This window comes from Cephus cinctus, unplaced genomic scaffold, assembly GCF_000341935.2.
Source record: "Cephus cinctus unplaced genomic scaffold, Ccin1 Ccin1_scaffold0398, whole genome shotgun sequence".
NCBI lineage: Eukaryota > Metazoa > Arthropoda > Insecta > Hymenoptera > Cephidae > Cephus > Cephus cinctus.
The window spans coordinates 104,810-117,533 of record NW_014333082.1 but is presented as its reverse complement, the minus strand read 5'-3'; the positions used below and the strand labels follow the sequence as shown (position 1 = coordinate 117,533).

The 12,724-nt window shown below is 35.5% G+C and overlaps 2 protein-coding genes across 5 annotated transcripts; one reads left to right on the top strand and one right to left on the bottom strand.

Moving 5' to 3' along the window:
• Positions 1–56: 56 nt before the first annotated feature.
• On the bottom strand, positions 57–1,990 carry LOC107267313 (protein fuzzy homolog). 2 transcript variants are annotated; one of them, XM_015738846.2, is made up of 5 exons: positions 1,756–1,990; positions 1,287–1,679; positions 1,014–1,211; positions 746–945; positions 57–666 (listed from the first exon to the last, which is right to left on the bottom strand). In XM_015738846.2, exons 1-5 carry the CDS (start codon positions 1,831–1,833, stop codon positions 294–296), a joined length of 1,242 nt encoding a protein of 413 aa, XP_015594332.1. In that variant the 5' UTR covers positions 1,834–1,990; the 3' UTR covers positions 57–293. The 2 variants fall into 2 exon arrangements, with proteins under 2 accessions (XP_015594332.1, XP_015594331.1); XM_015738845.2 differs by having other exon boundaries at positions 61–687; positions 1,756–1,981.
• Positions 1,991–2,740: 750 nt separating this feature from the next.
• LOC107267310 lies at positions 2,741–12,487 on the top strand. Of its 3 annotated transcripts, XM_025084558.1 has the most exons (8): positions 2,741–2,782; positions 2,847–2,934; positions 5,048–5,200; positions 6,316–6,751; positions 10,127–10,324; positions 10,531–10,633; positions 10,731–10,847; positions 11,691–12,487. In XM_025084558.1, the coding sequence occupies exons 1-8, from the start codon at positions 2,756–2,758 to the stop codon at positions 12,201–12,203; spliced, it is 1,635 nt and encodes a 544-aa protein (XP_024940326.1). In that variant the 5' UTR covers positions 2,741–2,755; the 3' UTR covers positions 12,204–12,487. The 3 variants fall into 3 exon arrangements, with proteins under 3 accessions (XP_024940326.1, XP_015594328.1, XP_015594329.1); XM_015738842.2 differs by lacking the exon at positions 2,741–2,782 and having other exon boundaries at positions 2,790–2,934; XM_015738843.2 differs by lacking the exons at positions 2,741–2,782; positions 2,847–2,934 and adding an exon at positions 3,386–3,708.
• Positions 12,488–12,724: the final 237 nt, after the last annotated feature.

Sequence of the window (12,724 nt, the reverse complement as noted above, 5' to 3'; positions counted from 1 at the left end):
TTTAAGTTAAAATTAAAAATGTTTAATTTTTATAATAGACATTTAAGGGTATATAATATATGACATAATAGATGTCCAGTTTAGATAACTAATAGGAAAGGAGTAGGAAGCAGCTACATCGATGAGCAATATATTTAAGATTTAATAAAATCTTGAAACATTTGAAATACAGTATAAAAAATATCGCATAAAATATTCATTGTAAGTTGCATCCATTTTTACATGGTCACATCATCTGTGTTGAATTTCGCAAGTTTTTATTATAGTCTCTTGTGCTATGTATTTTATATTATTTACCAACAAAGTTGTTTATCGGCTAAGAGCGTTTTTAATGTTTTATGAGTGATCAGTCTCATGGTATGTGTAGGGACTGTTGCTGAATATAAAACACAAAAAACTTGATCCCCCTCTTTGACAGCATGACACTTGTGATATTCTGAGCACCAATATGTTTCTTTAGCCCCCTCAAATTTTTGCCCATTTTCTTGTTGATTTAGTCTCTTTGGAGTTTCTGTACTATCTGTCTGACATTCTTCAATGTCTTCAGAAAGGAGGAATGTCTCTACAGCTTGATGATAGAAAGTTCTTAAAATATCCAGGCGATGAGTTCCCGTGACGCGGTTTTTTGTGTTTTGGGGATTTCTACTCAGTACGAACTTGCCAATTCTGTAATTCACGAGCAGGAATCTGTAAGGTAATTGTTTTTGTATTGCTATGATTTTTAAGTATGTGAAAAATATATTACCCCAATATGCCAGAGTCCAGTGATATATTGAAAGGAAAATTTTTTGTGTAAGACTGTTCAGCAGCTCGTAATATGTCTATACTACTTCTCCAGCATTGAATAGCTAGTCTTTCAACTTCTGATAATTCTGGAGTTGGTCCACATAAAGACAATACTTCAATGTGATTCACCAGAGTTACAGATACAAGTCTGAAGGCTACCTAGATTTTTTAAATTGAAGTATTGAATGAATTGTAAAGTATGTATTAAACTAAGAGAAAATGATTACATTCGGGCTCTTGTTTGGTAAAAATACTGGAAGGTCTCTAGCAGTACAGCTGTCCTCGGTTGTAGCTGCTATTGTTAAGAGTTTCCTTTCTACAGGATCAAGACACCACCAACTTTCAGTTGCAACTGATAAGCTACCATGAATTAAAATGCAACCATACATTGAATCCAAGCATTCCACATAAGCTTCTAAGCAAGCCTGAAATTAAGATAATTAATATCTATTGTTATATAACATTTTTTGACAATTATGAATATTGGATATTAAGTTCACCTGCAACAAATGATTTTCAGGGCACATAATACTCTCCGTCAAATCAACTAAGTCAGTCTTTGTAGAAATTCGATCTCCAACATCCAAACACTCTAACAATCTGTCTATAATGGGATTACAAATCCGCAGATCTCTTTTAAGTCTTTCCACATTCCTGGGATTTTTAATATCATCTATACCAACGACCAAAATCATTGCACTGAATACTGCATCAAGAAATTGATTAAGAACACGCTTTGTTGTTCCACTGGCAATTGCAATAAGTGTAATACATTCTTCATACTCTTTCCATACGACTGTAGTATCAGGCATATTTGTATTTAGCAGTTCCATATTTTGTGACTTGAGAAACATATGAACTCCATTCAATGATGCCATTTTTGAAAAAGTCATCTGAAGCATTCATTATTTTGATAATTTTATATAGTATTACCAATTTATATGACAGTGTGATAATAAGAGATTTTACCATATCACCTTCGCCCTTTTTGCGTGCAAAAATAGGTATTCCTCCAGACGAGGTGAGACACATAACGTGTGCCGTCATTTTTAATTACACTAAAATCCTAAATAAGACACATAGTTTTAAGGTTATTTTTTAGGGATTTGTATAGCGCACATAGCCAATCCATATAGGTACATGTTAATGCAAAGAAAGGAAACGCAGGTAAAGAATGAGACTATACATTGAACTTGATATTATTACTATAAGTAATGCAATCGTGTCTCATAGTGATAAGAGAATATATTGTTTTCTATATTTTTATTACATCTACAAAATACAATATATGCTGTAGTACTTGAGTGAAAATTTATTGCTATATTGCATAAGATTGTACAAAATAGAAACAATTTTCGACAAGTACAGTGCAATAAGTACAATAAAACCTTAATATTATTGCTTAAACGTTTTATTGAAACATCAACAGTCGGCATTTGTCAATCTCTCATGGTAAAATTCTTCATTATCAGGATACCAGCATCTGATAGCATTTGCAAATAATTATGGTTTATTACTTTATAACAGTAATTCCGAAGCATTTCTCAGTTTATAAATAATAGAGCATTATAATGTAGTGTTAATACTAGTCAGTGTCAAAGCCTTGTTTAAATGTTATCTTTTTATTTACAGATTCACCATCTCATGCATTCATTTTCAAGATAGTTCTAGAACTTACCTCTAGATGGTGCATCCATCTTTATTCACTAAAGCAGTTCAAATTTCAATCTGTTCTCTATAAGAAATTTTATCGACATCAAATTTTTTCATTGTTCCGATGACAAGCCATGACACCATAGATTCAAACTCTAGCGCATATCCCATTGTGGATAAAGCCACAAGGAAAGTAAAAGGCGAAAGATTATAGTCACAAACAATCAATGACAACTAAACGAACAAAAAAGTTAATCATAAGCAATCTCGTTTTACTTCGTTCAAAGTCTTAACCTTAGACTTTGATCCATTAAGAATGTTTGACAAGAAATCTATTTCCATAGTAAGTATTCGTTCTGTGTGAGGAATAAATGAATGGACTGTGTGCACTCTCTCTCTCTCATTACAGGTCCTTAGAGATTGAAAAGTACCTTATGGGAAGGTGGTGTTTTATAAACGGAACGGAGGTTCGCGTCAATGGGAATAAACCATCTAGTAAGTATTCATTTATAAATAAATTTTGTTTTCTTCTAATTATATACTTATTTATATAATTTTACATTTAGTAAAAACTAAGCTATCAAGTATTTCATTGTTAAATTATTCTCATTAAAAAGAAGCATATTATTTATTAAGAGCATCCTGAAAGGATTATCAAATTTTCTTGAAACTGACTTTCGTTATTTCGAAGAAAGTATTATTTGTTGAATTCATATAAAGAAGGTACACTTTAATTTTGGCTACAATAATTCATCATTAATGTTAATATTGTCATACATTTATTTCCATAAGTTATCAGTACTATAATTAAAATAACATTAAAATGGACAGAAGACGTTCGGAATAGGATAATTCAAGGAATGGGAGATAAGAAACGGAAAAAGAAAACGAAGGAAACAGTCTTTTTATCAGTAATAGAAGATTTTTATCAGCCAGGCGAGTTTCGTGCCGTGCACTTCGCTGTCCGTTATCAGTCGAGTCCAGTCGTACGCCGGCAAATGGTTTATAATAGGGGAAATTGTTCTGGTTTTGACGTTATAAAATGTCTTTCTATCCGTAAATTAATATAGTATACGCAAACGAATCTCGTAAGAATATTGTGAAATACATCAAGAACGTGCACATCATTTGTACCGACCAATTTTTGCATTTATTCAATGAATAAAATTCTTGGAGCAAGGATGTTCCGAATTTTTTGAAGTGTTGCGAAGATGCTAAAACACCAACCGCAAAATGTAACAGTTGCGGTTAACGAATTTGAGGCGGAGGGTGAGTTATTTTTGGGGATTTAAGGAGTCATTTTTTGTGTCACAATCATTAAAGGAAATAAAAAAAATTTACTTTGTCCAATGTATGCCATTCATTCTAATTATGTCAATTATTTTTGTTGTAATTCTTCGTTGTCATTATTTCACTGTTATTTTTGAGTAACTATTTTAATTTACTTTTTATTTCATTCAACAAAAAAATTGTACTTAAATTTTATTATGGCTCTAAGTGAGTTTGAGGAATTGTATCGTCGCTTACGCAGTTATGAATATTACTTGATAAGGGTTATCACAATGTCACAACAAATGGTTCATAGAATAATAAAAAATTGTTCGGTTTGTAACATTTTTAGGAGATAATAGAAAAAAACGGACTGAGTATTGCAGAGAAAAACAATTATCCATTTTATCGTGCTATAGTGTATTTGGCATTTTCTGATATCGCCCTTGATTACTTTTACTTACCAAGCATTTACGTAGACTTAAGTCGTTCAATGGGAATTGATAATACCTGCATTTATTACAGTTCGCATAAAAGTGACGTTGCAAAAATGAAGTCCATGGGGATTTTTGTAGCCGGATGAATTTAATTGAATGCTCGTTGCTTTTATTCAGACATAGATATATCACATAGAGGGGTGTATACAATATGTTTCTGTGGTAGTCGAAATCGCCTTAGAATGACTTTGTATTTTATGAGAAAGAATTTTTGTGTAAAAGAAAAAAAATCCAAATTCCTCGCATCTTGTCAAATTGAAATGATGATTGTCAAATTTACATAATACGTAAAAGAGTTTGTTCATATTTTTAAATTATTACCCATCAGTCAGTATTCTGATAGCAAAATACTTGTTTAAGTTATTGTTTGGCTATTTATCCTTTGTCTTAATCGACATATCCCCATATATCCCGCCTAAAGTCCAGCAACTTAATTAGAAAATTAATGGACATTCGATACGAGATAATATTAATATCGATAAATGATAAGATCGGATTATCGGAAGTGTTATATATTTCGAACAGGTGTGTTTGATATAGATAAAGTTAATATTTCCAAATATTTATAATTCCATAAGGTCATCATTATTAAATACATGCGTTATAACCTCAATTAAAGTAAAAAGTTTGATTTACGTCTATCAATCATTATCACACGAACTATGAATTATGTAATTTCTTAGTGTTACAATCAGGCCATAAGGTCAGTTTCATTTGGAGAGGCTTTTCTCATTTGCACTCACGTATGAAGGAGTCTCCTGCATGATCCACTGATATTTTGGCTTGACTGCAATATAGTTGTACTACACGATAAATTATTAATCTACTATTTTATTTAACAGAAGGTGCAAAGGAAGAAAACAACGTTACCAAGTGGGAACATATTTTGAAGATCCTTCTTGAGAAAGACAGCAAGAACATACTTTTCTTGATCGGATATAACTCCTTGATCATCTACTATCTTGGCATCTGGATCGCTACGACCAATAGTCTAGGTTAGTTTTCATGTAATACAGAAAAACAGGCCATTTTCAAATTCCCACCGTACCGACCGATAGTCATTGACTATAGAAAACTTTATAGATTTCCCACTACGCCTCTTACGCTGTAAGTAGTTCGTAAGCGGTTATGGCAGGTACCACGTATTCAGTGGAAACGCACCACCTGAAGATAGCCCGTCTATTTGATTTCTATGGTGGAATCATATTCAGGTGGTGCATTTCTACTGGATAACTCTATACTTAGCGCGCCACGATAATTTTGAATTCTTCACACGAAACCGGAAGTTGGTACATAAAATTTATACAAAGTTTCTTTGATGTCGGTAAAAATTCGTAGGATATAATTCAAGCGTGTCTCTCGATCCTGGGTCGCAATGCGGAAATTAAGAGAAGGTTCCTAATCTCATGAAGAGGAATCTCCTTCCTTCTCTTTTTCATTACCTTTCTCTATTTGACTCTCACTCTCAGTCTCACTCTCAGACTCTCCTTAGACATCTCTTTCTCCCTCTAAAATGCTGCGATTAAAATTGCAAAAGTTTATGCATCAGGAGCTTTGCGCTCGCTCGTAGAAAGTTTTCACGGTAGGAACCTTCTTTTTTCAACTGTTTTTCTCGTCGTTCCGCAGTGTGGAGCATCGGCCACGCCGCGACTCGCCGAGTGCTAAAGTTTTTCGTGTAATGAGCTCGCGAGTGGGTACAGCCCCGTTCCTCCCATTGCTAATAACGTGTGCTTGACTTCCTCTGGCGAATGTCGATGATTTGTGCGCGTCTGAAATCTTCGGATGATTAACGGTTTGATATCTTGAAAACCTAACCTAACTTCTCGGAGATATAATTCATTCGGAACTCAGCGGATGAAAAACTTGTGTCGATTATAAATTCGGCACAACAACATGCCTTCTATACAGTGAACCATTAACCTTATAATAGATACTCGTTGTCGCTTATCAATGATACGTGTGTGCTATTAAAATCGTTACATTTAACGCGATCGCTATAACCAAGGTGAACAAGTTTCAAGGGAAATTAGCACTTATCCAGTTTCTGTAGAAATTCAATAATTTCATTGAGTGTGGCAAGTGTCATCGTTTCTTTTAATTTTTGTTTCAGCATTAAAAGCATACCAGAATACAGTTTATTTTAATATCTTCGCGTTGGGTGTCTGCCTTATATCCGTATGGGTCGAACAGAATACATCAAGTGGAAATAAAATACAGCCTTTGATTTCATCCTTCAAATTAAAACAAAATACCGTCTACAGTCACAACCGGTCACGATCCGCATCCGGATATCCGGAATACAGAGGAAGTTTCGCAACACATTATCCCAGGCATTCGATATCTGGAACATGCGACCTCACAGTGAATCATCGGGAAACTGCTAAGGATTGTCACGATGACGCTAAGAATTCATCCCTGACGATTTTAGGCCTTGAGAAGTATGAGATTCTCGCACTCCTCGTAACATCCTGTATGGCGCTGATGTCAGCGTCCCTAATCTCCATGGAAGCTGTAACGAGGATCACGAATCAGCCAGTGATCCATACGTGAGTTTCCATTTAATTACTATTGAAATTCATACATGCGATATGTGTATGTATATGCACCGTTAATTAGTCTCATAAGGAATACATTTGCCTTTCTAAAAGATATTAAATTCCTGGTATATTGAAACACCCTGTATAATGTTTCATTACTTGGCATTCATACGGTATGTCCACTTGCGTTGGATGGACATACGTTTAATCGTGAAATTGCACTAGTCCACTCACAAGGAAACCCTCCCAACCCGACCCCACCGATATCAATAATTTTTTGATATGTTGTAGTACTCGACAAAATAAGAGACACGTATTTTTTTTTTTGTGCTGACATCCACTTTAAAGGGGTGAAAACGACCCCTGAAATTCACCCCCGAAAATCGTTTTTTTATCATATCTCGACTTCTAATTAATATTTTTTAATAAAACCAAGTGGAAAATATTTGTCATAAGAAGTCGAAGATATGAGGTGTGTTTATGACCCAATTCTTTACTTTTTTGAGCCCATACCCCGGTTTTCATGCAGAAAGAAGCATAAAAAATATAGTTTTTTCAAAATATAAAATAAGGGTTGCAACCCCTTGGGTCATAAACACACCTCATATCTTCGAATTCTTATGACAAATATTTTCCACTTGGTTTTATTAAAAAATATCAATTAGAATCTGACATATGATAAAAAACAATTTTCGGGGGTAAAATTTAGGGGTGGTTTTTATCCCTTTGAAAAATCCTGAAACACCCCAACTGAAATATTTGATGGAGTTAACGGAAACGCTTTTCTTTATTTTTTTGAGCCCATACCCCGGTTTTTATGCAGAAAAAAAGCATAAAAAATATAGTTGTTTCAAAATATAAAATAAGGGTTGCAACCCCTTGGGTCATAAACACACCTCATATCTTCGAATTCTTATGACAAATATTTTCCACTTGGTTTTATTAAAAAATATCAATTAGAATCTGACATATGATAAAAAACAATTTTCGGGGGTAAAATTTAGGGGTGGTTTTTATCCCTTTGAAAAATCCTGAAACACCCCAACTGAAATATTTGATGGAGTTAACGGAAACGCTTTTCTTTATTTTTTTGAGCCCATACCCCGGTTTTTATGCAGAAAAAAAGCATAAAAAATATAGTTGTTTCAAAATATAAAATAAGGGTTGCAACCCCTTGGCTCATAAACACACCTCATATCTTCGACTTCTTATGACAAATATTTTCACTTGGTTTTATTAAAAAATATTAATTAGAAGTCGAGATATGATAAAAAAACGATTTTCGGGGGTGAATTTCAGGGGTCGTTTTCACCCCTTTAAAGTGGATGTCAGCACAAAAAAAAAAATACGTGTCTCTTATTTTGTCGAGTACTACAACATATCAAAAAATTATTGAAATCGGTGGGGTCGGGTTGGGGGGGTTTCCTTGTCAGTAGGACAGAATTGCCATTCCATACATATGTTCTCATGATGTGATACTCTGTGTGTATTTAAGAGAGACAGAGAGAAAAAAATATTAGGATTTCAGCCAGATGCAGTTCGGACACATCAAAGAGTATCTCATGTCTCTCGTGGAAAGGATAAACGTGCTGTGACTGCCAGGATGTCTGCCTCCTGGGAATTTAGAGCCTCGATTAGTCAAACCCTGCTGAAACGGCCTGTATATATGCATATATGCACTGTGTATATATATAGTGGAGTTATCAAAGTACCTAATTGCCTATATTTTCAAGACTTTACAGTGCACTCAAATATTTATATTTCTCTTACTACAGTGAATTTTCTGTCTGCTAAGTTAACACGGCGTGCACGTTGGAGTTCAGAGGTCACGAGTGCAAAGCACTGAAGTTCTAGAAAAATGTAGTATATAATCGGTATACGGTGCAGAGCAAGTGCAAGTGCAACACACTGCACTACCGATTCGGTCATGACTATGTAATTATACGATCGTAGAATCTCTGGTGTGGTTGTGGCGAAGTTTACTGATAGCCAGGAACCTTGCTGAGGATGTATATGTATACGTGTAGTACTTACCAAGGAAAGATGTGGGAGTGGATGGAGATAAGGTTTAATTGCCGGGTCATAGGTCATCGGTTCGCTTCCTTGGCTTCGTATCTGTGCACGGATCCCTTAGTTGCTTGCTTACTTGTTGGCTGAATTGCTGGCTTGGCTTTATTGCTGACACGATTTAAAGGCAATCGCAGATGTTTGCTCTTGGAATATTGGGGAGGATTCTCGTTAGATTACGTTAGGTTGGTACTCACTAGATTGATCTTGTTTTTTTTTACAAGAGTAAAACACTAGAAGCGAGTCTGCTTTCTGATGGGCTGAGTAACTTCATGTTTTTGTAGTGCATTGTAGTTAACGAGTGGGTAGAGCTATCAAATATATTTATATAATTGTGATATGGGAGAACAATAATATACCGATGGGTCAATAAATCATACAATTTTGCATACGTAGATATTACTACGTACGTAGATATTATACGTACATATTACTTTGAAAATATTATTATAACTTTCTGCTTTTAATTAATAACTTTCACAAATTACATTTATATTGCACCGTAGCGCACGTGTACTATATGGGTTGGTTGCAATTAAGTTTTGCACTGTGCATCGAGAATTTAAATAATGGAAATCTTTAGTTTATTTTCATTTTTCATTAAAAATTAATGCAAACCTTATCTGCGCTGCCTTGTACTTTTTTAGTCCACATGTGCTTCTATGCAATTAAATTTTGCACACTGTATATGGAGGAATTTAAAATGCATGTCGTATTGTTAGATTGGACTTGACGTATCTTTATTACGTATTTCTTTGCTGGTTACTTAGTCCTTCAATATGGATTTTTTAATTGGATGCAAAAATTAATTTAGATCACATTTCTATATACAGATAATTCAGGTAAACAGATAATGCAGTAGATATGAATCTCAATATAAATCATATTATTGTGATTAATTAATCCTCGATTCATTATACTGTTTAATCCAATTTCGTTGACGCTAAGCACCGCATTTTATCAGTATTCTGCTATGTGGTGATCACGTGTACGCGATCAGCTCGTCTGATTAGCAGACTTTGACGGCTCATACAAAAATTTGAATTAGCCTGACAATAATGGCAGATAATTGTCTGTCGCGATGGCTATCTCGAGAAAGTCACGGCCGCGTACGTTTGGCTATAATTACAGTTATATAAAGGAACAGAGAATTTTTGATTAATAAAACTAATTCTGAATCTAGGAAATCAGTCGGTATACAATCGGCGAATTATTTTAGATCTGCAAACACCAATTGCTTGACTATTTGAATAATGATAGAAAATTAGATGTGTGTAAGTGTATAGTAACTTTTAATTTTTTTTATTTTTTATTCAGGGGACGTCTTGGACTCGGTGCAATTCTCGGTCTCGTCGCTCACTTGGGAACGATCTTTGGCTACAGGGATGCCGCGCTTGAACATGTAGTTTGCAAAGCACTGCCCTGCCCTACTTTGAAGGGTTACAATCCTATACTGGGTGGTAATTTGTTAGGAGCTGCAATTTTAGAAGGTGCCCACGTGCTTATACAGAATTGGTATGTATGGCTTATAATTACAGTGAGACTTCGATAACACGAATTTCAAGGGAACCGAAATATGCTTCGAGTTATCGTAATTTCGATTCTTCAGGGTTCTTGAGTTATGGAGGTGAAGCATTAGAAAATTCGAAGATTCATAGTCTTATAGTGGTTTTTGACTTATAGAAGTTCGAGTTATACCAATACTTTTTATATATTTTTAGGGGATTTTATGCTGTTGATACAGCCGCTGCCTTCACTATAGTTGGCCTGACTGTAACGTCTATGCTACCACTTGCTTTCTATACGGCTAGTGTAATATTACAGGTAATATATATCACGAGTCTCTTCATTATTAATATTTATATTTTGCTTGCACTTACACCTATTTCCAAAATGAAAAATTTCTTGACTTTTCCTTTAGAAATTACCTTACCACATGAGCGAGCAGCTTGACAAGTGTCTGAGGGAGGCGCTCAATGTAGACGGTGTTCTCGAATTCAGGAACGAGCGTTTCTGGACCAAATCCTTTGGCAAGCTAGTGAGTATATATTGGGACAAGTAATTGTCTGTGACGTCATGCATATCTTTATTCGATTGGATCCATCTTACTTCTTACGTATACACGTTAATTCCTCTGTTCATTCATTGTATGCATTTCATTTCGTCTCGCTCAGGCATTCGATCACTCAGTCATTCCTCCTGGCAGCGGCACTCGCGAAATTGCGAAACAATTTCACGTGCTGCTGGACATCATCCGTTAATCGGAACAGGAGAGCGATTATCAAAGGCAATCGTGCGATTCTCACGATCCAGGAAATTCACCATTTAACTCAGCATATATTCCATTCCAATTCATGACCCTCCTTGCTGCCCGAACCCACGTTATAACGCACATTCAGAAAGTAGCACTGATATAAGTGCCGGAAGTAGCTACTACGTAGGTCAAGTATCAAAGCATTCGAAGTCACCCATTACGAATTTATCAGGTCAAGTGTATATATGACGTTGAAGGGGCAAAGAAGAGGAAGGAGAAAAAAAAGAAATTGCTTTTCGCAATTCTATTCGCTCCATGCGAAAATCATACGAGATAATCTTATATTCGCGAACAAATTTTCAGCTCGATGCACCGGAAGTGACGTCGAGTTACTGCGAACCAGTGAAAATTTCGCTGAGCCGATACCAAGTCACTTCGCGACTTCCTCCATTTGCTTCTATTTTCATGCACTTCTTCATCTTATTCCTTTTACTCGTCTTATATCTCTCTATAAGTGTTCCACGTTTCGACGAGCACGAGTGGCTTTTCGGAAGTGCTGAAAATTCTTCCGAGGATGATATTGCTTGTGTATATAGATATATTGATAATGTATCTTGTATTTTCCAGGCCGGTACTCTTCAAGTCCGCATAAGAAGCGACGCCGACGAGAATCACGTTTTGGAGAATGTCGTTGGACGTCTGTCCAAGATCGTCTCTACGCTCACTGTTCAGGAATTCCGTGAGAATCGCTTCCCTGCCACTTCCGGTACCGAGCTTCCTGCAGAGTACTACATAAACGAGCTACTTCCTGCGGACAATAGTAACAGGAAGAGAAGTTGCGAGGAAAAGAGTAGAAAGTCCGAGGACGAGGTGCGGATTATAAAAATCGACGATATACTTCGAGTCGAACCTGGCTCCTTCGAGACCTTCGAGCTGCTTCCTGCCATTTCCAAGAGCAATGGTTTCTACTCGGTCGATAAGTTTAAGAAGAATTTAACAATTGATTGTAACGACAATGTTCAATTGAAGGATTACTTGTATAGAGAGTCTGTGGTCCAGAATGCATTGCTTCAAGGGATGCGAATTGATCTGAATAATTTTTCCAATTGCACGATATACAGTGAAGATGCTGGAATTTAGGACGTGGAATTATCACTGAACAATTGATAATAAAAATACTTTAAGGAAGAGCTTTGTGATAACACTGTCACGAATGGGGGAAATCTTTACTAAAACTGTACAAAGGACGTTCGATATCCGTACCAAGGGGTAAAAGACAGTCTTAAAGAGTAGAAAAATTAAACCTTAGATATGATAGGTAAATAATAGACTACAAACATATTATTATTATTTATTTGATTTATAATTAATGCCTTCAACGATGCGACGCGCTTGAATAAATTCTGCTTGAGAGTTTTCAATAATTTCTTAACTAATCGATTATTCCGGTTCATCAATGGTAAATTATGTTAACACTATAGAAATATTCTAGGTTTTAGTTCATTATTCACAAGCTGGTCCCGGTCGTCACGCTCCAAATAATATTTGGTTGTTTTACGTCGTGCATGAGTCAAAATCCTCTCAAACGGATCATGGATAACGAATAAATATCATGACCCAGGATGAATATGAAAAATGAAGAGGATCTCTAATCACATCCA

Coding starts and splice junctions, on each gene's coding strand:
- LOC107267313 (XM_015738845.2), bottom strand. CDS start 1,833: ATGACGGCACACGTTATGTGTCTCACCTCGTCTGGAGGAATACCTATT. Junction 1,680..1,755: donor AAAAGGGCGAAGGTGATATG/GTAAAATCTCTT, acceptor TGAATGCTTCAG/ATGACTTTTTCAAAAATGGC. Junction 688..745: donor CTGGACTCTGGCATATTGGG/GTAATATATTTT, acceptor ATTACCTTACAG/ATTCCTGCTCGTGAATTACA.
- LOC107267310 (XM_015738842.2), top strand. CDS start 2,811: ATGAATGGACTGTGTGCACTCTCTCTCTCTCATTACAGGTCCTTAGAG. Junction 5,201..6,315: donor CGCTACGACCAATAGTCTAG/GTTAGTTTTCAT, acceptor TTTTTGTTTCAG/CATTAAAAGCATACCAGAAT. Junction 10,634..10,730: donor CGGCTAGTGTAATATTACAG/GTAATATATATC, acceptor CTTTTCCTTTAG/AAATTACCTTACCACATGAG.